General features: G+C 43.5%; 3 protein-coding genes and 1 long non-coding RNA gene across 16 annotated transcripts; 2 read left to right on the forward strand and 2 right to left on the reverse strand.

Annotated features, from left to right (window-relative positions):
- Nucleotides 1-302: 302 nt before the first annotated feature.
- On the reverse strand, nucleotides 303-11,310 carry LOC144039502 (3',5'-cyclic-AMP phosphodiesterase 7B-like). 7 transcript variants are annotated; one of them, XM_077552912.1, is made up of 14 exons: nucleotides 10,990-11,310; nucleotides 10,380-10,483; nucleotides 9,748-9,830; nucleotides 7,779-8,070; nucleotides 5,718-5,807; nucleotides 4,654-4,808; nucleotides 4,491-4,554; nucleotides 4,309-4,404; nucleotides 3,148-3,248; nucleotides 2,888-3,019; nucleotides 2,724-2,815; nucleotides 1,779-2,090; nucleotides 1,208-1,288; nucleotides 303-787 (listed from the first exon to the last, which is right to left on the reverse strand). In XM_077552912.1, exons 4-14 carry the CDS (start codon nucleotides 8,044-8,046, stop codon nucleotides 499-501), a joined length of 1,680 nt encoding a protein of 559 aa, XP_077409038.1. In that variant the 5' UTR covers nucleotides 8,047-8,070; nucleotides 9,748-9,830; nucleotides 10,380-10,483; nucleotides 10,990-11,310; the 3' UTR covers nucleotides 303-498. The 7 variants fall into 7 exon arrangements, with proteins under 7 accessions (XP_077409038.1, XP_077409037.1, XP_077409040.1 ...); XM_077552911.1 differs by having other exon boundaries at nucleotides 9,929-10,483; XM_077552914.1 differs by lacking the exons at nucleotides 9,748-9,830; nucleotides 10,380-10,483; nucleotides 10,990-11,310 and adding an exon at nucleotides 8,543-8,918 and having other exon boundaries at nucleotides 1,784-1,875; nucleotides 1,946-2,090.
- Nucleotides 11,050-15,185, forward strand: LOC144039509 (uncharacterized). Of its 5 annotated transcripts, none has more exons than XR_013289472.1 (5): nucleotides 11,050-12,305; nucleotides 12,770-12,844; nucleotides 13,891-13,974; nucleotides 14,067-14,133; nucleotides 14,935-15,185. It is a non-coding gene; the product is annotated as an uncharacterized LOC144039509 (long non-coding RNA). The 5 variants fall into 5 exon arrangements; XR_013289469.1 differs by having other exon boundaries at nucleotides 11,549-12,305; nucleotides 13,937-13,974; XR_013289468.1 differs by lacking the exon at nucleotides 11,050-12,305 and adding an exon at nucleotides 12,316-12,635 and having other exon boundaries at nucleotides 13,937-13,974.
- Nucleotides 15,186-15,235: 50 nt separating this feature from the next.
- On the reverse strand, nucleotides 15,236-19,706 carry mtfr2 (mitochondrial fission regulator 2). Of its 2 annotated transcripts, none has more exons than XM_077552917.1 (8): nucleotides 19,432-19,706; nucleotides 18,494-18,587; nucleotides 18,276-18,380; nucleotides 17,264-17,388; nucleotides 17,024-17,196; nucleotides 16,679-16,934; nucleotides 16,409-16,592; nucleotides 15,236-15,677 (listed from the first exon to the last, which is right to left on the reverse strand). In XM_077552917.1, exons 2-8 carry the CDS (start codon nucleotides 18,563-18,565, stop codon nucleotides 15,633-15,635), a joined length of 960 nt encoding a protein of 319 aa, XP_077409043.1. In that variant the 5' UTR covers nucleotides 18,566-18,587; nucleotides 19,432-19,706; the 3' UTR covers nucleotides 15,236-15,632. The 2 variants fall into 2 exon arrangements, with proteins under 2 accessions (XP_077409043.1, XP_077409042.1); XM_077552916.1 differs by having other exon boundaries at nucleotides 18,494-18,708; nucleotides 19,432-19,702.
- On the forward strand, nucleotides 19,618-21,753 carry armc1l (armadillo repeat containing 1, like). Of its 2 annotated transcripts, none has more exons than XM_077552919.1 (7): nucleotides 19,618-19,742; nucleotides 19,978-20,143; nucleotides 20,232-20,323; nucleotides 20,689-20,872; nucleotides 21,048-21,164; nucleotides 21,242-21,316; nucleotides 21,421-21,753. In XM_077552919.1, exons 2-7 carry the CDS (start codon nucleotides 19,991-19,993, stop codon nucleotides 21,613-21,615), a joined length of 816 nt encoding a protein of 271 aa, XP_077409045.1. In that variant the 5' UTR covers nucleotides 19,618-19,742; nucleotides 19,978-19,990; the 3' UTR covers nucleotides 21,616-21,753. The 2 variants fall into 2 exon arrangements, with proteins under 2 accessions (XP_077409045.1, XP_077409046.1); XM_077552920.1 differs by having other exon boundaries at nucleotides 19,727-19,864.
- The last annotated feature ends 879 nt before the right edge of the window (nucleotides 21,754-22,632 follow it).

Raw genomic sequence — 22,632 nt, forward strand, 5'->3', positions numbered from 1 at the left:
GTAAGTAGTTTCTACTTTTTTTTCTTTTAGTTTCTTCAGTCAAATGTAAGAGCACTTACATATTTAGAAATAAGCATATCCGATGATAAGTGCATGAGATGCAGTCGTGCATCTCTCATCATTAGCATATTGTAGAAAGGTTCATTTATTTGAGCAGTGAAAAAGTGAAACTCTCATTTTAGGAAAATCGGAAATGAAGGTTTCATCTTCAAAAGTGTCACAAAATCGAAGAACAACAAGTATTTCGCTTAAGGTAAAATATATATATATATATATATATATATATATATATATATATATATATATATATATATATATACTTTAAAGATAAAAATAAATAGTTTTGAAGATTTCCTTCAAATGTATTGCACTAAATCTACTGAAAGCAAAATATTTCCTGTCCTGGATTTAGTTTTGGATGCATGCTTGCTTTCAACTATTTTCCAAAGATGATGAAATTTGGGTTTTCTGTTACGTTATCATCGAAATCATATCGACTCAAATTAAAGACTTGATGAGTTTCACTTTTTGGACTGACCTTGAAAAATAAACGACATTTGGCAGCAATGTTGCGATTTGCATGTTGTGAAAAAAAAGTTTCATGCGATCATGTGGCAGCCGGCGGCGCCTTACGGGACGTCCTCCTCCGCTTGGGCGTCGCGCAGCAGGCGGGTCCAGCGGACCTTGTTGCGGCGCAGGTGGGCCATCATGGCGCGGCTCAGGACGCTCGGGCCCGTGAAGCGGCGCCACTCGGTGAAAAGCGGCTCCACGATGTACGAGATGAAGCCTGAACAAACAGCGGCGCCGTCAGATGGCCAATTTGGGCCTTTCCCACCTTTCTCTAGAAGCCAACCCACAATTTAGAGGAACCAGCCCGTTGGGCCGTCAGCCAATTGAAGCGGAATCAGCCAAACCTTTGATTGAAATTTAGAGGTGGGCTGCGATTTTTGTCAGCATGAAACCTTGAGGCTTTTACGCGAAACTTTCAAAGCATAAAAAATGTCAGGGAAAGCCTACTAGAACATCTTGCACATTATTTAGGCTTCATCAGAGAGACTTGAAATGGCGGCAAATGTGTGCCGACACCCATTTTGACACGAGTTTGATTGGCTCATTCTCAACACGGAAAAGTGATAAGAGGGTGTGCACACTTATGCAACGTCACGATCGCAGGTGCGCGCGTGCGGTTGCGGCTCGGCGCCCTCACCAGTCTGGATGGCCGGGATGGAGTCGGCCTTCTGGTCGCACAGCGGGCTGACCTCCAAGTTGAACTTCCTCTCCAGGTCGCCTAGAAGGTCAACGTTTGAAAAAGACATTATTACCTTTCATTTGCAATACTCGAGAAAAAAACGAGAAAAAAAATTGGGATTTTTTTGGGGGAAAAGCAAAAAAAAAAAGTGGATTTTTAAAACATGTATTTTCATACATGAAAATGTGGGATTTTTTTTTTTTTACATATTTCTTATTCATATTTATTTTTTAAATGTAAACAGATGGCAATTTTTAAAATATATTTGAACATAATTAAATCTGCATTGTGTTTTATAAAATACTATTCAAAAAGTTTGAATTCATTGGATTTAATTAAAAACAAAAAAAAAGTAAATGAACTCGGTCGGATCTTGGACATCTTTAGCCGTCGATGGCAACGAATGACTTGATTTGCATTTTTTTTTAATACAATGCCAACGCAACTAGGGATGGGCGAGTATCGATAGCAGGTATCGGCATCAGGCCTTATTGTAAGGTACGAGGAAGCGTCAAAGAGAAAGACGGACCTTGCCTGAAGAGCTCCTCGCAGACTCTCTCGCTCCAGCGCTTGCTGAGCGACCAATCGCGACACGGGTTGCAAACGTCGGCGCACTTGAGGCCGATCTGCGGACGGGGACAGAAGACGACGTGGCTCTCGAGCTTGGCCGACGCTGAGGGGGCGGAGCGGGCTTACCTGCAAAACAAAGTGGCGGTGCGAGGCCAAGCGCAGGTCCAAGTCCCGCTGGTCCAGATGCGCCCGCAAGCTGAGCAGGAACTGGCTTTGTCTGCTGATGTCGGTGGCCAGGATGAGCGAACCCAAGCGCTGCTCCATTTCGTGCCTGTGCCGCAAAAAACGCACGCCGCTCGCGAGACGCTCGCACAACGTTTGCAAGCGATAAGTTCCCACGACAACAAGCCGGAGACGGCATATTCTCAGTGGAACTGTTCGCTGGATGTCATCTGTAGAGCTTTGTTTGCCCAATGCGGAAGAAGGTCTAATCTATTCAAAATGGTTTCTACATCATGAGTTGCAGAACGACATGTTGAGCTGGTGGGCCGAAATCAAAATGCCAGGGACAATTTTCTTTTGTGCTCGTCCAAACCGGCGTGATCCCAAAAACGTCCTCAAATGTGGCAAATTACAAGTTTATTTACAGTACCTTCAAATGGAAAAATAGGTGAGAAATTTCTTGGGACTCATTTGAGAAATTTCAAGTCGCGATGATGAGGAGTTTTCAAGTCTCAGCAATCATTCTTTTGTAGAGACGAGGGAGACGTTACAAATCAATGTGGCTGATGTAAATGTAATGTTTCAACAACAGCACCACCTTGTGGCCAACCACAGCAAATGACGCTTTTTTTTTTTTATACTAAACATCAAGATGGAGCCAAATGAAACGCTTTGAAATTTGAAACACAACATGGCAGACGTCTGTTCACGCTGCAGTGTGTGCGTGCGCGCGTGCTCTTACGACTGGTGACGAGGGAGGTGCGAGAGGAGGCGCGACTCTCGCAGGATTCCCACCGTGGACCTCCAGTGGTGACTCTCCAGCACCGACATGTTCTGCACATCACCAGCGCAGCGCTTTAGCTTTTTCGGCTTCATTTTGAATGTGCGTGCGTGCGTGCGTGCTACCTGGTAGAGGGAGGCCAGGTGGTGTCGGGTCTTGATGAGGAAGGGCTGGTTGACGCCCGGGTGGCCCACGTCGTGGGCGGCGGCCGCCATCAGGCCCAGGAACACGTCCAGCGGGCTCAGCTCATCTGCTAGCTAGCAAACAAAAAAGCGCGGCGTCAGATTTTCACGTCCAGACGGAAAACTCCACCGTGACAAAATGGCGTCCACGAGCGCGGACGGTTTTAAAAAAAAAAAAGCCATTTGCGCGCGTGCCGGCCCACCTTGTCCTCCCGCAGGTAGCAGTACATGGCCTGCGTGACGTCGGCGGCGTGCACGGCGTTGTGGTACGGGTTGTGCGAGTGGTAGTCGCGTTGCAGCATGCCTGACGACACAAACAGAAAAAAGTTGATGCCATCAAAAAGTCAACGGAAATGTCGCCCGCGTCTCGTTTCCGTGACAACAGAGGCGGTCAAAGGTCGTTACGGGATTACGGCTGACTTGTAGCCGCGCCTTGACGGTCGGTGTCCATATCCGGTGCCGCTAAAAAGGCCGCCAAGAGAATTCCCATCGGGTCATATTTCAAGATGGCGGGTGGCGGGTGAGGTGCTTTACAAATCATCATCTGGATCATTTCAATCAGACTTAATGTGACAACAGCGCCGCCATGTGGCCACCCTTTGCAACAATAAATTTCAACCTGACTTGGTTGTCTTCTACAACAAAAAAAAACAGGACATGCGGCAAAATCTTATTTTGTTGATTGAACTTGATGTGGGTGAGAAATTTCAGGCCAGATTCTTAAGATAAGTTTTTGTGACAACATTTTTTTTCTGGTGTGAAAGTTATCTTAATGTGCCGACTTCCATCCATCCGACTATTTTCCAAACCGAACTATTTGAAGCCAATGGCTGAGTGAAGGTTTCCCTCCTCCGACACACCTGAATCAACTGATCTTCAGCCAAGTTCTGCAGGAGCCGGACAACAATCCTGATCAATAATCACATATATTGGAGGAGGGAAAGCTTGGAAAAATGCAGGATTTTGGCCCTGGAGGGCCCAAAGCTGTGATGTAAACCAAAATTTTTCATTTGAGGAGCACATACAGAAAGATGGAAGAGCTGCTCACAAAACTCAAATTATATGCAATTTGTTTAAAATTTTCATTTTTTCTAATTGAGGATTTGCCAAGATTTTGGGGTGGCCTCTGCCCTGTATCCCCTTAGACTAGATCCGGCCCTGCAGCCGAATCCCATTTCAATCCACCAACTTTTTTTTCGCCACTTTTTTTTAATGAAGCTTACAGATGGCGTCAAATGTCACTCTTAGGGGCCACTGAAAAATGGATGGTGGAGCGCAAATGGCCCCCGGGCTGTAGTTTGGACCCCCCCCCCGGCAAGAACATTCCATTTGCGAATTTTCCATTTAGTGTGTTTTGGACGTACCGAGGAAGCGATGCAGTTTGACGACATCCAGCCGGAGGTGAGCAACGAGACCGAGGACGTTGAAGAGGTGGCACACGAGCGTCGCCAGGCTGTTGCCTACAACACGCACGCGCACACAAAACGCAGATGAGGTGGAAGGGAAGCCGCGCGGACGAGGTCGCCTTTGGCGGACGGCGGCTCACCGTTCGTCAGCCGCTCGAACAGGAAAACGTCAAAGTCCCACGAGCCCACTTTGGACAGCATGCGCTGCCGTGGCAACAGATTTGGAAAAACGACATTCGGACCTTGACTTACAAGCTGCATCCCCTTGGCTTGTAAGTCAAGGTGAAAGCGGTGTTTCCTTACAGCGGCCTGGCCCAGGTAGTCGGAATCCAGCAGGTGCAGGAAGTCGGGACTCGGCGGCACAATCCCGATCAGGAGGCGCGAAGCCTGGCAGAAGCGCTGGAAGCTCAGCAAAGTCTTCAACTTGCGCCGCCTCCTCAACGAGTCCAAATCGCTGGCTGGAAACGTCCAAAAGACAACGTTTGTCATCAGTCAAACAATTCACTCCATAATGAAGGAATTTATTGAGAAATTTAAAAAAAAATTTGGAATTAAACTTTTTTTTTTCTTCCTGCCAATTGTCAAAATTAAAAAAAAGAAAAGAAAAGAGAGCAATGCTGATGACATCTTTAATCGACTACCGAATGAACAATACTGAGCTGGAAAAAAAAATAAATTACAAATGTTTTCATGGAACAAAAGTCATCAATTGTGAACTACAATATGAGAAAAGAAAAACGTACAATTCTGCGGGGGGAGGGGGGTAAGTATTCCAATAAAAATGTTTTGATATATAACATTATTTCCATGAATTTATGTTTGTAACATTTCAACATTAGTTGGGTGTATTTAAAAAAAAAAAAAAAAAAAAATTCAGACTTTTTTTATGTGATATTTACATTTTTTCGAGCCATAATTCAACATCTCATCCAATTTTTTTCTGGAACATTTCAACATTTTTTGGGTCATATTGCAATACATTAAAATTTTGACCAAAACAACGATTTCCCCATTTTTTTTCCCGTGACAATTTTTTTATGCCAATCTTCGACTTCCAAATTCCCAATTTTTTTTTCGTGACATTTAAAAAAAAAAAAATTGTCACACGTTAAACTTAAAATCTTGGTCACAATACAACAATTTTCCCGCCACATGACATCTTTCATCCTTAAAAATCACAATTCGTTCTTGTCAAATGTATAAAGTCGTTTAATAGAATTGTTTTTCTTGCTGTCTCTTCTCCAACTGCAACTTTTTTTTTACCGTATTGTGACATTTGTCAAAATAAAACGTTCCTGCCGTAGCGTGTTCCGTTCCTTGTGATATTCCAACACTCCTCATTCTCGCGCCATGACGAGCTGACTTACCCTTAACGATGTGCTTGTCAGTCAAAGGGTACGAGCCTCGTCTTTCAGCCAGCAGAACGTTAGCAAGGCAAGAGTTTGGCGTGCCTACTCCTGGCAAAAAAAAAAAAAAAAAAGATGCTGTCATCAGTTTATGGACGTTTACTTTCTACGCGTAGCATCGGAAGAGTCGACTGTCGAGGAAAAGAAGCCAATAGATCACAAAAACGGGCATTTGTGCAGGGGTGTGTAGACTTTTTATACTCACCTCACTCTTTTTATACTTCACACCTATGAACAATTTTGAATCTTGAAACTGATTGGAATGTTGTGAGGAAGCTCGGGTCCGGTGAAGCTCCTCCCCCCCTCGGAATTTTGCAATAAAGAGTCCTAAAAGGGGGCGTGGATCAGCGGGATCTCGCAGACCCCGAGGTCGCGGGTTTGATCCCGGGCCATTGTGACCGCATGGAAGTACCCTTTGAACAAGATTCTGAACCCCCTCATTTTGGTCCAGACGCTGCGTCATCAGTAGAAAAGCCACTTTTGAGGGCCTTGAAAGACGGAAACGCGCTAGAATAAAATCACGGAACGTTAAGCATAAAAAAACAAAAAAAAAAAACTGCCCAGTCGCAAAGACGACCGCCGTCCCGGCCTGAAGCGACTTGCACCTGCACGCCATCAATCAACAAACCCGGCTTTTAACACCCTAACGAGACTTGACACATTTCAAGCGTGAGGAAAAAAACACGCCAGCAAATTCTGCTTCTCATTTGAGCTTGAAAAATTGGAAAATCTGCTAAAGCAACTTCTTGAGCTTTTCACGGCACGTTAAGTTGGGTCAGCTTCCATGAAAAACAAAATCAATGGCTTGGAAGTGGGACGGGTACGAAAGTGGGCGCATACCAGTTGCATCTCGCCGCCGCCGCCGCCGCCGCGCTTGGATTGTGATCATCTCAGTCGGCCCGCAATCTTTTTTTCCACGCAAACGTCGAGACGAGACTCTTTGAAGCTTTTCATCCTTTGAGAAGCTCGTCACGTCGTTTCCATTTGTTTCATCAAAGACACAAAACCTTGTGACATCGTCCGCTATCCAATCATCTCAACACATCCGTTGAAACCATCGAAACAATCTTCGGCAATTTGGAAGAGCGAGCGGTCGCGTCTGTGAAAAGCAGCGGCGACAATTTGCCCTTTGACTCCTTTGAGTTGACGTAGCGGTCGGTACGTCCCGGGTGGCTCCGGCACGCCATCGCGACGTCCCGGGTGGCTCCAGCACGTTGCACGTCTTGTTCCAAACGGCCACATGTGTTGTTCTTTTCCGAACCGTAGAGCGGCGTCTTGAGATACGAGTTTAATTCATGGCGCGGCCACTCGGATCTCAAATCAACTTTCCCCATTGAAATGAATCCAAACGCCATTAATCCGTTCCATCGTGAAACAATAAACACAACCAAAATTAGGGGAACGTATTTAGATGAGGAAAGTACTACTTTGAAAATATTGTACTTTACGAAAATGGTCAATAAAGACCAAATCATTAAAACTGCTGAACGTAGAATATTCCATTTGAGTCGACTCACAAAAAAGTCTCAAGAAGAAGCCATGCCTAAAAAGACACAGGAAGTCTTCCATTTCAGTTTGAAGCAGCCATTTTATTGCCACCTTGGTCTTGAGCAGACCCACAAAAAAAAGTCAAAAAAAAAAAACAAGGGAAGTCTTTTTTTCGGTTTAAAGCAACTAATGCAGGGTCATTTTTGGACATTCCCGGCGGTCCTTCAAAGATGAACTTTTGTTCAAATTTGACGTTCATAAAGTGGCCTGACAGTCTTTTAGAAACTTTCCATTTGGTAGCAAGAAGGCAAGTCTCAAAAAGGCACTAAAGTGCTTTGGTTTTCGAACAGACTTTCATTTCTGGGGTCACGTTGGCCAAATGAAAGAATCTCCCAAAAATGAAATTGGAGCCGACATTTTGCCTTCTAATCGTGTCGAACCGGCATGAAGCAGAAGTTCAGAACATTCCCAGATTCTCCATTAAAATAATCCTCCTGACGTAACCAAAAACCAGAACCACATCATCCGCGTTACCTTCCAGATGCGCAGCGTCTCCACGCTTCGCTCGCTCGTCTTCATCTTCGTCCTCCCCGTAGTCGCCTTGAACCCAAGCGCCCGCCTGACACTTGTGGGACGTCCGGGTCCTCCCGTTTGGCGCCCGCCAGGCGGCCCGCAGCTGACGCGCCAGGGCCAGCGCCTGAAGCTCCAGGGCCAGCGCCATCTTCAGACGTCCCCAGACTCGGGGGCGGGGCGCTTCGTCCTGGCCCAGCTCGGGACTCCACGGACCCTCCAGCGCGGGCATGGTTGGACGGTGGACCGGTCCAAACTAAAGTGCGGGAAAAGGAGAGGATTAAAAAAGCACGACAAGAAGGAGGTGCGAAGGAGATGGAGGTGAGGACGATCAGGAAGCCATGTGGGGAAGTCAAACGTGAGACAGGACATGAAAATGCGTCTCCGTGTCCCTCTCTGATCATCTGCTCGAGGCTTCTGCTGCATTTTCTCTCCCGGCCGACGGTGGAGTCGGCAAGCCCCGCCCCCTCCGCCGCCCCCTTCCTCCATCACGATCTCCCGCATGCTTTTAAAAGGTAAAGGGAAAAAAAGCCTATCGTGAAATGATGAAGTTGAAACTAAGCTACTATTTCAAACAAACATATCTTAGCCTTTATGTCCGCTAACTTAAATGCTAATGCTAATGCTAAGAGTGTGAAATGGCTCCGAAGGATGATCTAACGAAAAGCATCTATGTGGCCTTGTTGTAACCTTTTAAAGCAACACATATTTGAACTTTGAATACTCACAGGCGCCATTTTTGATAACAACACCGTTTTTCAATCTCCTTTGTCGTCTAAATAAGCAACCGATCCTGACTTGCGTGTTGCCATGCGTGACGACGCCGATTTGTTGACATTCTCAGCCGGAAAAAGATTAAAGTGCAAAAGTGGAGTTCACAGCGACATGGCGAGGGATGACTGCATTTCGCCAAACATTAGCTGGCGTAGGCACAAAAAAAAAAAAAAGTTAAGCAATTTGTCTGCTAAAAAGTCATTCAAAATCACAAGTAGGACTTTGGATAGAGACCAAAATGGCAGCTTCACATCAAAATGGCAGACTCCCTCTTTATTTGGCTCAGTGTGTCATTTGCTGTCAAGTGACCGACAAGCAACTTATGAACGTCCGTGAGCGAGGACGCCATGTTCCCGTTTACACGCACATGATCACAGAAGGGAACGCTGCCGTAACCAGCGCGTCTTTTACGCTCAAACGCTCCGTTCAGATGGCAAAGTCACACGCGGGGCAAAAAAAGAACACACGCACGCACGCAAGTACGGGAAACGCAGCCTACAAACAGCAAACAAACCTTACGATTGCAAAACAAGGCGACAAGATGGCCGCCGTGTTGGGGCAGCATGCGAAGAAGAGTCGCGTGTTTATTGGCGGCTGCGTCCACATCATCGATTCAAACAGCTCCAAATGTCAGGAAGTTCAGAGGCTCAAATGAAGCCGCTAATTGGGAGTGCAACGATTTGATCGCTGCATCAAAAAGAAAGAACGAGAACATTTTTTGGCTCATGAAAAGTTGAATGTGGAAAAAGATCATCCGACGCCGACACGATGCTCGCGCACGTTAGATGGCGCCAACAACTTTTTCACGTTTTTAATCTGTAGCACTTTGAGATTGTTGAAATATAAAGTGCATTACAAATACAATTGATGAGCATTAATTTTTTTTAAATCTGCATTTGCTACCAGTTGTGTAATTTGGCCAATATGGCTTCTTCAAAGCAAAATGGCCGACTTCCTGTTTTTGTTCCAGGTCTAACTTTTTTTCCCCCTCCAGTTCCAAAAAGATCATCGTTAATGCTTTGGCATGATGCCCCGCCCACATAAGACCACGTAGGCAAATTAGCATCTCCCAAGACACCCGATTCCGAATTGGACCCAATTGGGTTTTCACCTATTTGACATCAACCAGCGTTCCAGAACAGAAATAACCTTAACTAACCGTTTGTTGTTGTTTGCGCTGCCATCTGTCAGTGCACGTCGGCGCCGTCTGATGTTCCAGCTGTGAAGTTCATGGCGGAGAGGCTGGAAAAAAAAAAAAAAAAAAAAAAAAACTGGGTCATGCAGCAACCTGGCAATGTTGCTCTACGAGCAGCACAGATAATCACAAGCATTCCACGTACTCTTATTTGGATGTTGTTGTTTTTTTGGAAGCCATTTTCCCCTGAAATCTGAGTTTGTACCAAAACAGCCAAATGAGTCAGAATTGAAAGATGATGGATGATGCCTCAGGTTTGATCACAGCTGAGCCACGTTCCCGAGCGAGGCTCGTTCCAAACGGGGGGGCCGCGCCACGCGTCCCGGTGGGGGGTCCAGGCCAGCTGTTTAGAAGCGTTCAGAATTGCTCTATCCATCATCAGTGTGTGCGTAAACATGTTCGAGTGTTCCAGAAAAGCACATTTAAATAATGCTGCTATATTTATCATTATCATGACATTCAGGTGACATACTTCACACTAATAACAATTATTATATATGTCAGAGGTGCCTCGACTTGACATAGGATTTATTCAAGATGCCAAATTTTTTAGATATTTTGCACATATTTAAAATATCATTTTTTTTGTCATACACCTGTCTCGGAAGTGCGTGAACGGTCCTATGTGGCCCCCAAAAGCACCGATGGAAAATTGTGGCCCCTCCATGATCATCGTGGTTTAACATTTGGTGCTGGGCATCTGGAAAAAGAGCACAGACTGAAGGTGCGGGTGTCGGTCCGTATTTTTGCTTACAATAAACATCTCTGTGCACTCAATGTTATCTAACAAACCACACGCGCACAAACACAACTGCTTAGACAGATTTTATTCCCCAAGCCAAAGGAAGTTTAAAAAAATGAATTTGCATATTTTTATTTAAAAATCTAGTACAAAATTTAAGTAAAACAACGCTTGGTTGTATGCAAATCGAATACTAATAAAATAAAATAAAACGAATAATCAAGTCGAACGATGTGACGTCACCAATGTTTCCAATCGGTCGTACGCCGGATTTTACGTCACAAAGCCAAAGACGAGTGGCGCGCGAAATGCAGAAGTGAACCATACATACATTCCCCACATGTTGCTAACAGTCGTTAAACGAGGTTGAATGTTGCATGTTAAACAACCAAAACAACCAAAACAACCAAACAAGGCAATAAATTCTTCTCGGTGTCCCACAAAGCACAAATGAACACACTTACCCGTGAGGCAACGTCGTCTCGTGTGAGAAGGCAGTGGATGGAACCCGCTTTTGGAGTTGAAATCAAGGGTATCCGTTAGACAAGCTTATCGTATTTAGGGAAACCTGATTCATGCCTGCACACTTGCACTTGCTCATAACTTGCATTTAGAACGCCAAACGTGAAGACGTTGCATGAGTTTCGTCCATCAAGAGTATCTAGAAATACGGCTCTGTCGTCCATGTTCATCTCACGCCACCTACAGCTCTACTCAGGGAACTACAAGAAAGCTTTTTTTTCTTCTCCAATCTTCACTTGCCATCTCATTCGACAAAACGATTATTGATTTATTTATTTCACAAAACGAGTATTTATAGAAGCAAGTGGCGCGTGACGTCACACGCCCTTTGTCCAAAGTACAGCCCCGGACAATGTGAAGCGCTCGTAAGGGCAGAGGCGGAACTATTCTAGTGACTTACAAGGTTGTGGGGCAGCCTGAAATCCTGAAAGATCTTTAACCATTCGCCTTATAACTTTTAACACAAAACCATGATGGACAGTGGATGTCAAAAGTCTGCACACGCCCTGTTTAAATGCCTGTTTTTACTTGTCTTGATATAAAAAGGAGACAAATACCTAGTCTAGAGACTTGATGAAATGCTAACATGCTATTAGTTGGTATGCTAACATAATCGCAAAATAGCTATCTGGGTCAAAAATACATTAATGAAGACTGGTAAAGGATTTTACATCACGACCCCTGGCCGTGTACTATTTCTACTGAGAACTGATCAAATGCTAACAAGGTAGCAGTTGGCATGCTAACACTTTGCTCATGTATAAGACTAACATGATACCAATTGCTATGCTAGGCTTTAACCCTCTTGTTTCTAATGACAATTGACAAAATGTTCAAATGCTAACTTTTGGTACGACAAAGCAAGATGGCAAAACCACCTGAACACAAAAAGCGCTCAAGCACATAAAGGATTTGCTCATGCTTTAGTTTCTAAAGAGCTCAAAAGCTAGCATGCTAAAAGTTGATATCGTACCATCTAGCAATGGCATGTGGTGCCAGGTGGATTTGTAGAGCAGGTTATTCTAGATTTTTTTTTTTTTCAGATTTTGTGGCCAGGAAGTTGAAGGAAGCCGTCTTGCAAATTGTGCAAGCATTGCAAGTGTGTTGCTTCTTCTTTATTCTTTGCATAATCGCACACCACTTCCTGGAAACTTAACTCTTGACATTTGTCATCCGACTGGCGAGGGTGAATGTTAACTTTTCCACTTTTCTCCATCGACGTGCGAGAAAGTGCTTCACTCGGGGCTCAAGACGACAGGCAAGTGTTTTTATTTATTTTTTTAATGACGCCAGAACAGCATCGTCAGTTTAGAGTTACGTTACATGGAGACGTTGTATTTTTGAAGTGGTAAAAATGCATCGAAAATGACATAAAACAAAGACAAAAGTGATATATTTAGACATTTTTATAGACAGTATTATTTGAATATACTCTATACCACTAAAGAATATTAAAACAATACTTAATACCTAATAGCGTCACACGTGACCTGATGAAAGCGCGTGTTCCGGAAATGGCCTTTTGTGATAGAGCAAAAAAAAAAAAAAAGGAAAAAAAAAAAAGATGTCGCACGAACCAGCACTAAAGGTGAGCGGAGTCATTCAATTCCGATTCGTATGAATGCGCAAAATACAACTCATTATTATGTCGTCACTTTATGCAACGCATTATTAAGTGTTGCATAAAGTGACGACGAAAGCTTAGTCACATTCTTTTTTTAGCTCTCCGTCGAGTGCGTGGACGAGCCGTCCGGACGTCCCGGCGTGATCGTGTACGGACATCAAACTTTTGATATGGTAAGATTTTGCACGTGCAAAGTTGTCGCTAACTTGATGACTTGCGACTGCAAACCGTGTGACACAACTTCAATTTCACGCCACACTCTTTAAACTCAGGCACTATTTTGAATTGTTTAAATGCTAAAATGCTAAGAGATGCTATTGCTAAAGCACACAAAGAACGTCGATCAGGACTTTGCATCACGCACTTTTTATTGGGTGAAATTTCAAATGAGATTGGATCAAATTGTAAAATATGAACCGTCGTTATGTTTTAAATGAAGCGAGATAGCAATTTGAGTGGGGAAGATTGAACATGTTACAACATGTTCTCTGGCCGGCTCGTTTCAATGAGAACTGATCACATGCTAACAAGCTATCAGATGCTTTCGGGACTGCGATTCAGGATTATTTCGGTCATTGATGAATCGGTCAATTATTTCTGCAGTAAACTGCTGAAGTGGATTCAAACAATTTCGCCCATCCCTTTACTACATGACAACAAATTGAGAGTACTGTACAGAAAATGCACAAACTGCTCGCCGGTTTGGTCTGTAACACGCGTCCGACATTTTTTTTTTTTCAATGTAAAAGCAGACATTTGCAAATTTTGATCCAAAAAACACATTTTCTTTCATATTGAGAGGCTGTCGTCAGAGGTTTTGGGACAATTTGAACAATGACTGATGAATGATTAATCCATCAAAATAGTTAATCGACGAGTTGCCAACTAATCAATGTTGTTACACTTCTGATTTCTTTCTCCACAACACACAAAGGACAACTCAATGAGGAGATTCGGGGCACAAATCTTAAATCAAGTTGGCATGCTAACATGTAGCAAGACAGCAACTGCAGCGCAAAAACTTCTTAAGACAAATTCAAATGAATGACTTTTGGTTGCTGTTTCTAATGAAAACTGATCAGATGCTAACACGCTAACAGTTGCTAGACGGCTATTTCTGCTGCAAACTAATCAATGCCGGCACAATTTGCGAGCAGAATTGAACAAATGCTAACGTTTGTTGTGCTAACACACCCAAATGTGTGTTTGGAAATGAAAGAAAATCACGCAAGTCGGTCACGTATTCTGGGTTGGTGTTGACGCAGGTGGTGACGCCGAGAACGCCTGACGGACGCAGCAGCAGGTCGTCGCCATTGATGACTTTCACGCACTTTTTGAAATATTTACTGTCGTCATGCACGAGCGCTGCCAACTGACCGGATGTTGCTTTTACAGCTCTGTTGTCTGTTTTCGCACACCTGCTCAAAGGATGGCAACAACATGGAGGGGGTCAACACTGCTGGTAAAAGTGCTGGACACGCATACCCGTATAGCACATGCTCCATTACAAACAGCTCTTTTTTTAAAAATAACTTTTACCAACGATCTTATCACACAATTCCTTCAAAGTTTTGTTTTATAATTTCCACATACGGTGTGTGTAAATACTCTGCGGACCCCCCCCCCCCCCCCAAATTCCACACTGAGCCCCCCGTTTTTTCTCTCCTCCCACTTGTGCTCCCTTTTTGTCATCTAAAGATTTGGGGCGCCGCTGAGCAACCCGTCAGTCCTCCGTCACTGTCTTTTTATCTTCCTTGAAATCGAAAAATGAATTTTCTTTGCTGCTTATGTCGTGCAAGGGCAATAAAATTTGATTTCCAGGCCTAATGGGGGACGCAGGAAGTTGGTTGCTTGTTCCATAGATGTAAAGTCCAATATGTATTCTTTAACTGTTTGTCTTAAATATACTGAATTTAGTTTAAAAAATGGTGTGGCATTTTTTTTATGAAAAAAAGCATGCTACACTGCAAAATTGCCATTTTAAGCTTATAGTGCTCAAAAAAAAGTGTGGAACATTTTTTTTTACTTTTACTAGTGGATGTTTTGTAAAATTCTGCATCATTTCTTCTCATTTCTCTCCAAGAAAAAAATAAAATAAATTGTGTCAAATATTTAAATTGAAAAATGAAGGTCATTAAAAAAAATGACATCAATCATCTCTTATAATATTCAGCTTTTTCAAATCTATTCATTCGCAAAATGTCGACGACGGCGCCAATCTACAGTGTGCAAGAAAATGACTCGTCTTTTGTCTTTCTTACAGTGCGGCGGACGACGGCGGTCCAGATGAGGACAGAGACAACACTGAAGAATACTAAATCGTCTTATGTTGAAACCTAAAAAAAAAATGCGTTCTTTATATTTAAAACAGCATTAATGACATTTCAAATCGAACTAACACGTGTGACTTTATCCCATTCAGAATGTGTAGCAGCACCAGAAAGTTCCAATAGTTTCTTTACAGTCAAAGTATGTACTGAATATTTAACTCATTAAAGTTCTGTGTGAAAAGAATGAACGCATTACGCTCGTATGTCAAAGCAGCACTCGACAAATACAACAACTGAAGAATAACGGATCACTTTTATTTTGAAACTCTTTCAATAGAGTAAAACAAAGCAAGAGAGCATCGCGTAAATAGCCGCGAGGCATTTTGGGGCCAACAATGAATTCATATTATAATAATTGATCTCAGCCGGTAAATAAACACACAAAATAAGAGTTGAGCCTACAACGATTGACAGCATCAACTTCAACCCCGAAAACGTGGCCAGCGCGGCCTCCAAAATACGGACAAACTTTGCGGAATCCTCCCGAGGACTCTTTTTCGTACGACATGTAAAACTCGACACACAACCGAAGATTGAGGCGACCGCTCGTGCAAAGTGAAAAGTCAAAATAAAACCTGAACCCGTGGGAGTCCGAGACTCGGTAACAGACGTCTAATCCGGGCCAACGCCGTCACAAATGGAGACGCGTGTGGCTGCGTCCAGCGTGGTGGAACATCTGCAACAGAAATTCCAGAATATGCACGCAGGTTTCAACATCTCATGAAATTCGTTAAGACGCGCTCGATGAAAGCAATATTTTTGGGGAAATATATTGGACAACTTGTGGTGACTGCTCTGGGTGCCGCATCACTGCACATTGTTTTCCTTCAGGACAAATAAATCAAAAATATTGAAGAATTTTTTTTTTCTTCCGGAAATATATTTTAACAATATTGATTTTGGTGATTTTTTCCCTAAAATATTTTTTTTCCAATAAAGCTAAAAAATAAGAATTTATGAGGCTTTCTAAAAATGATAAAATACATGATACAAATCAATTCATACAAAAATGTATTTTTTCTGCTATTTTATTTTGAACTTTGTCTCTATTGAGGACTGAAAGCGATACTTGACTCATTGAGCCATTTTCAACAGTAAGAAGATAATATTTTATAATTAAGGTGATGACTTCATTATTTTTCATGAACAATCAATGCCTTTCAAAACAAATGTTTCCACTTGCTGTCTGACTGTAGATGACATCACCTGTGCTGAGGAAGTTGACCAAACCCAGAAAAAAGGTGAGCCGTGATTGGTTCTTCAGTCGACAGCGCGTGAAAAAACGTCTTCTTAAAAGGTATCAATTGTACATGAAAACTATGACGTTTTACTGCTGAAAATGTCTCAAAGCGTCAAGTTTCCCTTTCACGTGACAAAAAAGAGAAAAGAAATCATTGCTGGCCGAACCTTGGGCGTGTCTGGACTTCCGAAGGGCGAACTTTCCACGGAATTCTCCTTGTCGGAGGAATTGTTGTGTCGATTCTGCGCAAACTTCCTCTTGAGAGCCTCGGCGATCAGAGCCGCCGGGTCCTTGGCGGTGGCCCCGCCCCCTTTGCTGCGCCGCCGCTGAACGGGCGTGCCCCCCGGCGATCTGCAACACCCCCAAAAAAAAATTCATTTCCAAGTGTGACATCAAACACGCCCGTGTCGCTGATCACGCTTTGAACGTGTTTTGACCTCTGGACAGCTCGCAGCTTCACTTGATTCAAGTCTTTGAGCACATCCAACATGGAGGGCAGGCTCAGAACCGCTTGGATCGGCTTCTTGTCGGCGCCCTTGCGTCGTCGGATCAACTCGGTTACGGAGGACGCGCCGGGACACGACGGCGGCGGTGGCGGAGGAACGGGCGGCGGCGGCGGCGCCGTCCGGGGAGCACATCGAGGCGTGGACGTGAGAGCCGCCGCCGGGACGGGCGACATCACTGGCGTTCCAGCTGCATTATGGGACGCGGTGAGACCAAATTGTTGGTTGAAAACGTGACACGTTCATGAGGAATGTCAAACCGCCGTCTATTTTTCGTACCGGTGGCCTCTGCGGCGGTGACGATGGCGGCGATCTGAGCTCGCAGCTTGAGCAACTCGCTCTCCAGCGCCGAGATCTTCAGCAGGGCTTCCGGCTGCGTCTGCTGTCCTCCCGCCGGTCGCCGCCGCCTCCTGGCGTTTCCGTCGGCAAACGTCGTCGGGGGGCGATGGTTCCTACAAACATGCATGAGGTCAACAAATGAGAGCAAGTGGTTTGTTTGCGTTGCGCAATTGATCACACCTGGTCTTGGCCAAAATGTCCGCGTCATCCTCAAGTACCCACAAGATGTCAGCGAATGATGGGATGGCGGGCGTTTCCATGGCAACGTCCACGTTTGTGTGGGGCCTGGAGGTGTAGAGCGGCATCTGAAATGGAAGGAAATTCATACCACAAAACTTGAAATTGATGTACATTACATATTTAAATGGAGGTTTGTTATAATTTACATATAAAAGCGCAGTGTTTATTCCAGGGGAGATTTTTATTTGCACAAAGTTATAAAATGTCAATTATGAGTACAAAGCCATTTTAAAAATAAATTGTGCTTATTAATATTGAAGTTCGGTACAGGTAAGGTGTTTATTAACAAGGAGACCTTCAATCCAAAAAAAGATTTACTGGAAGGCATTCATTCGAATTTTTAAACATTTTACTATAAAGAGGTATAGTGTTTATTAGTGAGCCTTTTAAAGGCCATTTTAAAATTCATATTATTATTTGAGGCAAGGTGTTTACAAGCAAGGAGGCTTTTATTTGCACAAAGATATTTTAAATATTTATTAGTACAGGTAAGGTGTTAATTGGAGATGAGGCCTTTATTTGCACAGACAATTTTTTTTCACAATGTTTATTTATTATTATGAGAGAATAATATTTCTCATTGGAGGTAAGGCGTTACAAATACATTAAAAATGATTCATTATTAGTACAGGTAAAGCATTTATTTGAGTGGAGGCCTTTATTTGGAAATTCAATTCTAAAAAACGTTATAAGAGACATGGTGTTTAGACAGCCATAAAAGTCATTTTAAAATTCATATTTATTATTATTTGAGGCAAGTTGTTTGTTAGCAAGCTGGCGTTTATTCATACAAATGAAAAATGATTAACTAGTATTCATTATTAGCACAGGTAAACCTCGTTTAGAGAGGAGGTCTCATTCGTACAACCATTGTTTCAAAAATGTTTAGTATTATAAGAGGTAAGGTGTTTATTAGAAGATAAATCAATGAAAAATATGCAAGGACACACACCTGAAGGTAGACCCGTGGCATGGGCTGCAGAGGCAGGTTGGAGCCGATCATTCTCACGATACTGCGATACTGGCCACACAGCCGACTGTCCCACACTGGAACCAGCTACACCAAAAGCACACCAGGAGAACAACACACAATAATATGATTTATTACATATATATATAAAACAAATTGCCACTGTTCATTTTCAATCAACAATTATTATCTAAACTCACCATTTCTGGAGGCACTCCAAAATAGCCCAGCACCATGCGCAGCACGTATTGTGCATCCTCAAGCAAAGACATTGTAGATCCCCTTTTCGGCCGACTAGTAACATCCAAAGTCACACTGGTCACTCCTGATGAAGCGCACGCAATAAACTGGTGCCTTGAGATACGAGTGACCCAATTCAGATGTTTTTCAAGACAGCCGTTGCTTTGCCTTTGACCTGAGATATGAGCAGGGAATGGTGGCAGGGACTTAAATTGGCTCGCGACACAACAAGCTGGCAGAACAAGTCTTCTGCCAAGTTATTGCTATGCTAACACATAAAAACAGGAAATGCCATTGATGGGCTAACAAATCACAAAAGATGTAGATGGAGAATATAACGATACGCACAGGCATTATATTCTTTATCCTGTGCAAAAACTACTACTGCTGCTGCTGCTGTTATTAGTAACTACTACTAGTAACCACATGGCTTATAGCAGTTGTGAAAGTCTTCTTTTGTGTCTGCATGACCGCATTATACTGCCCCCGGTGGTCATACGCACACATTTTTATCATCATCATTCAAAATTGCCATTTAGAAACACTTTAGTAGTGTTTCCGGCACGCAGTCGCCTTTTTGGCATTTTGTATAAGGAAGTGGATATTTTGCCGTGACCGGCAACTCGCCCCCTAGAGCTATTTTCCCGTGAATCGCGTAAAAACTACATGTCATCGGGCGCAGCACAGCCGTACATTCCCCCCTCATACCTAACTGCCCTCTAATTGAGCTTCCATGCTTCGATTAAACATCTTAAAATGCACCGAAATTAGGTTTATTCTGTTTAAGATGAAAAAAAAATGCCGACAATTGAACGTAGCATTTAATCATTGAGGGAAAATAATCGCCATAAAAGCACCCAAAAACAAAACAGGAAACATACGAAAATACAAAACCCACCGTGTTTTCTTTCTTTAATGACAACGTCCCTCGTTAGCCTTCGCTAAAAACGTTCATTTTAAAACATAAAATATATATACGTATTAAAATGCAACTAAAAATCAACTCAAATCTTGTGGCACGCTTATTCGGTTGACTGCGGAAGTCTTCCAAAAGTCAAATAAAAATCTCATTGAGTATAAGCCTCTTTGATTGGTCAAGAGTGCGAGAGCCAATAGAATGAGCTGACGTTGTAGCTCCTCCAATCGTGTGTCGCCCCTGTGATCACCTCCCAAATTTGTATTCGCTTACACGAGCTGCGTTTGTCTTGGGTAAGAAAACATAACAAACGTCCACTTTAAATCATCTTTTAACGCTACCAATTGCCATCACGCCACTATTAATCGCTTGTAACGTTCAGATTTATCATCACGAACGTTGTTAATCCGCTCTTGTAAGTGTTTAAAATAGTTAGCTTGGTCTGTTAGCCACGATGCTCCTTCCTTATCGTTTGATACACTTCATAAAGAAATGTGCGAATGATGCATCATTTCAATGTCTTTAAAGTTTTTTTGAAAAGATGATGGACGCGTTGTCGGTGGTGAGCCAGCTGCGGGATCTGGCCTCAGAGCCGCAGAACCGAGAGGCCATCGTGCAGGACCAAGGCTGCCTCCCCGGGCTGGTCCTCTTTCTGGACCACCAGAGCCCCGAAGTGCTGCTTGCCACTCTCCAGGTCCGCGTCATTGATAAAACGATCCTTGCTGAACATTAGATGGCGTTGCTACAAAGTAATGTCAACTTGTCTAAATTCGTCCTTGCAGACTCTCCGATACTTGGCCGAGTTGTCCCCAAACATTCCCACCATGAAGAACGAGCTGGGGATGATGGTGAGCCTGGAAAACCTTGTGTCGAGGTAATCATATTTTATTTATTTTTGCCTGTGTGCAAATTTATAAAATAAAATAAAATATATATCCAAAATTTTGAGATTTTTTTTAAATGTGAAAAATGTAAAATAAATAAATAAATATAAATAAATACATGCTTTTAATTGGACAACAACAACTTAGAAAAATATTCAGGCAGCAATCCCCAAATTTTTGAACAGAATCTGAAAGGTGGGGAAAAGTTTATTCAGTTTGAAACGGTGGAGGGCAAACTGGATATACAGTACAGTGCATCCTTTTTATTTTATTTGGTTGCCAATCATACATTTCTTGTGGTACTATTAGGATCGTTTGTCATTTTTAGTGAAATAAACATGCTTTGCTTACGTAGGGACGAGCTGTCTGTTGACATGACTAATTTGGCGAAGGAGGTGTATGGAATTCTCACGGCTCCTCCTCTTCCTGCCCATCGCTCAGCTGAAAGGGAGACGACAAAAAAGCCACAGTTCTTCCTCAACTCATCCAACAAGAAGGCAAAGTGTGTCACCTTGCACATTCAGGGCCTGGACAGCGTTGTGAGTCCGCATCAGTCGTACCTTGACTTGCGCGTGCGCCCCAGTTGCAGAGTTACTGCACTCTCATTCGCCGACACCCATGTCACTCACCAGGCCATGCCCCTCCTTTTGGAGCCACATGCATTCAAAGTCAGACACGACAGCGTGATTGCGTTTGATTGTGTTTGTGACGTAGGACCAGCGAGGCTTGTGCGAGGAAGCGCTGCTGAAGGTGCGAGGGGTGATCAGCTTCACTTTTCAAATGGCCACCAAGAGATGCACCGTGCGCATTCGCTCCGATTTGCCCACTGAGGTGACGCTTCAGGGCTTTCGTTTTGACGGTTTTGCTTGCAATGGCAATATTACTCATGTTTCTTTGTACCTTGGCAGAGTCTGGCCTCGGCCATCGCCGCCACCAAAGTGTTGTCGGCCCAACAGGTGGTGAAGAACGAGGCAGGAGATGAGGTCAGTTGCACTTTTTTTCACCGTTGATGCAAGTGAAAGCGATCAGTAGTGGATGACTTGGCACGCGACTCACATTGGTTCTTGCTCCCCCCTCCCCCTTTTAGGTCTTCGTCCCCCTGAGCGCCTCGGGAGCGGTGGCGCCACGCGACTCGGCCCTGCCGGACTACCTCCCCGAGGAAGAGGAGAAGCCGGAGGAGGCGGCGGACCGCGCCGTGTCGCGGACCGCCGCCAAGGATGACGCCAGCGGCAGCTGGCTCAACGCCGCCGCCGGGTTCCTCACCAGGACCTTCTACTGGTGACACACGGCTTCAAACGTGCGCCGAGACATTTCATTCAGATGTTTGATGTTGTTCAAGGGGCTTGAAAACCGCACACTTGGATCATGTAAATATTTTTGCTTTTGTTTTGATTGACATTTTTAAACATTCTTGTTTGTCCCCCATGTGTCTTTTGTTTCCTCAAATGGACCATCAACATCTCACTTCAAATATTTCTTTCATCTCGAAAAGAAACAACTAATATGTTAGAAGCGCTGGTGGGTTTTGCTAATAGGCATCCACAATAAAATAAATGCCCCACCTCAAATAAACCTTCCCTCCTCTCCTCAAGAGCAAGAATTGATGTGATGGTGTTAACACTTGTGGATTTTGCTAATAGACGAAAGCCCCGAGTTGTTATCAGGTGCATAAAAAAACAACACCTTGCCACAAAAACTTTTGCCACCGTGGAAAAAAACAATGAGGTCATCAGTATAGCTGTAATCCATATTTTATCAAACAATTGCACACATTTAAAAAAAAAAATGCATTTGTGAAAAATAAAGGCCTCCCCCCAAATTAATGCCTGATCGTATCTGCATGGCCAGGACATTGAACGTGAAAATAAACACCTCCCCTCAAATAAAATGTTTGCCATCGTAAGCATTGTCTTATTTGAGACAATCAAATGCCTAATTGGCACATGTGCCCCAATTAATTACCATGCACATAACCCAATTGAATAAATGAATGTCTTACCTCAAATAAACCACTTTTCCAACCCTAATGAAAAATAACTGGTTCCCTATAAAATAATAAATTATTGTAATCTATATATTTATTTGTGTGCTCCTGAAATCAATTGCCAGGTGCATTGCCCACTTCAGTAAACTCCTGACCTCAAATAAGATTTTTAAAGTGCATTTGTACAAATAAAGGCCTCCCCCTGAATGAATACCTGCCGCTCTCTGGCAACCATATCAGGAGGATTTAGATGTCCGCATATTGAGTTCTCACAGACACCTGTACCCCAAATAACTGGTGGCTGCATCATCCACT

Source organism: Vanacampus margaritifer, chromosome 19 (genome assembly GCF_051991255.1).
Source record: "Vanacampus margaritifer isolate UIUO_Vmar chromosome 19, RoL_Vmar_1.0, whole genome shotgun sequence".
NCBI lineage: Eukaryota > Metazoa > Chordata > Actinopteri > Syngnathiformes > Syngnathidae > Vanacampus > Vanacampus margaritifer.

Coding starts and splice junctions, on each gene's coding strand:
- LOC144039502 (XM_077552908.1), bottom strand. Junction 4,809..5,717: donor TGACAAGCACATCGTTAAGG/GTAAGTCAGCTC, acceptor GGACGTTTCCAG/CCAGCGATTTGGACTCGTTG. Junction 4,405..4,490: donor GTTCGAGCGGCTGACGAACG/GTGAGCCGCCGT, acceptor TGCGTGTTGTAG/GCAACAGCCTGGCGACGCTC.
- mtfr2 (XM_077552917.1), bottom strand. CDS start 18,565: ATGTCTTTGCTTGAGGATGCACAATACGTGCTGCGCATGGTGCTGGGC. Junction 17,389..18,275: donor TGCCACGGGTCTACCTTCAG/GTGTGTGTCCTT, acceptor CTTCCATTTCAG/ATGCCGCTCTACACCTCCAG. Junction 15,678..16,408: donor GAAGTCCAGACACGCCCAAG/GTTCGGCCAGCA, acceptor TTTCTGTTGCAG/ATGTTCCACCACGCTGGACG.
- armc1l (XM_077552919.1), top strand. CDS start 19,991: ATGATGGACGCGTTGTCGGTGGTGAGCCAGCTGCGGGATCTGGCCTCA. Junction 20,144..20,231: donor TGCTGCTTGCCACTCTCCAG/GTCCGCGTCATT, acceptor TCGTCCTTGCAG/ACTCTCCGATACTTGGCCGA. Junction 21,317..21,420: donor AGAACGAGGCAGGAGATGAG/GTCAGTTGCACT, acceptor TCCCCCTTTTAG/GTCTTCGTCCCCCTGAGCGC.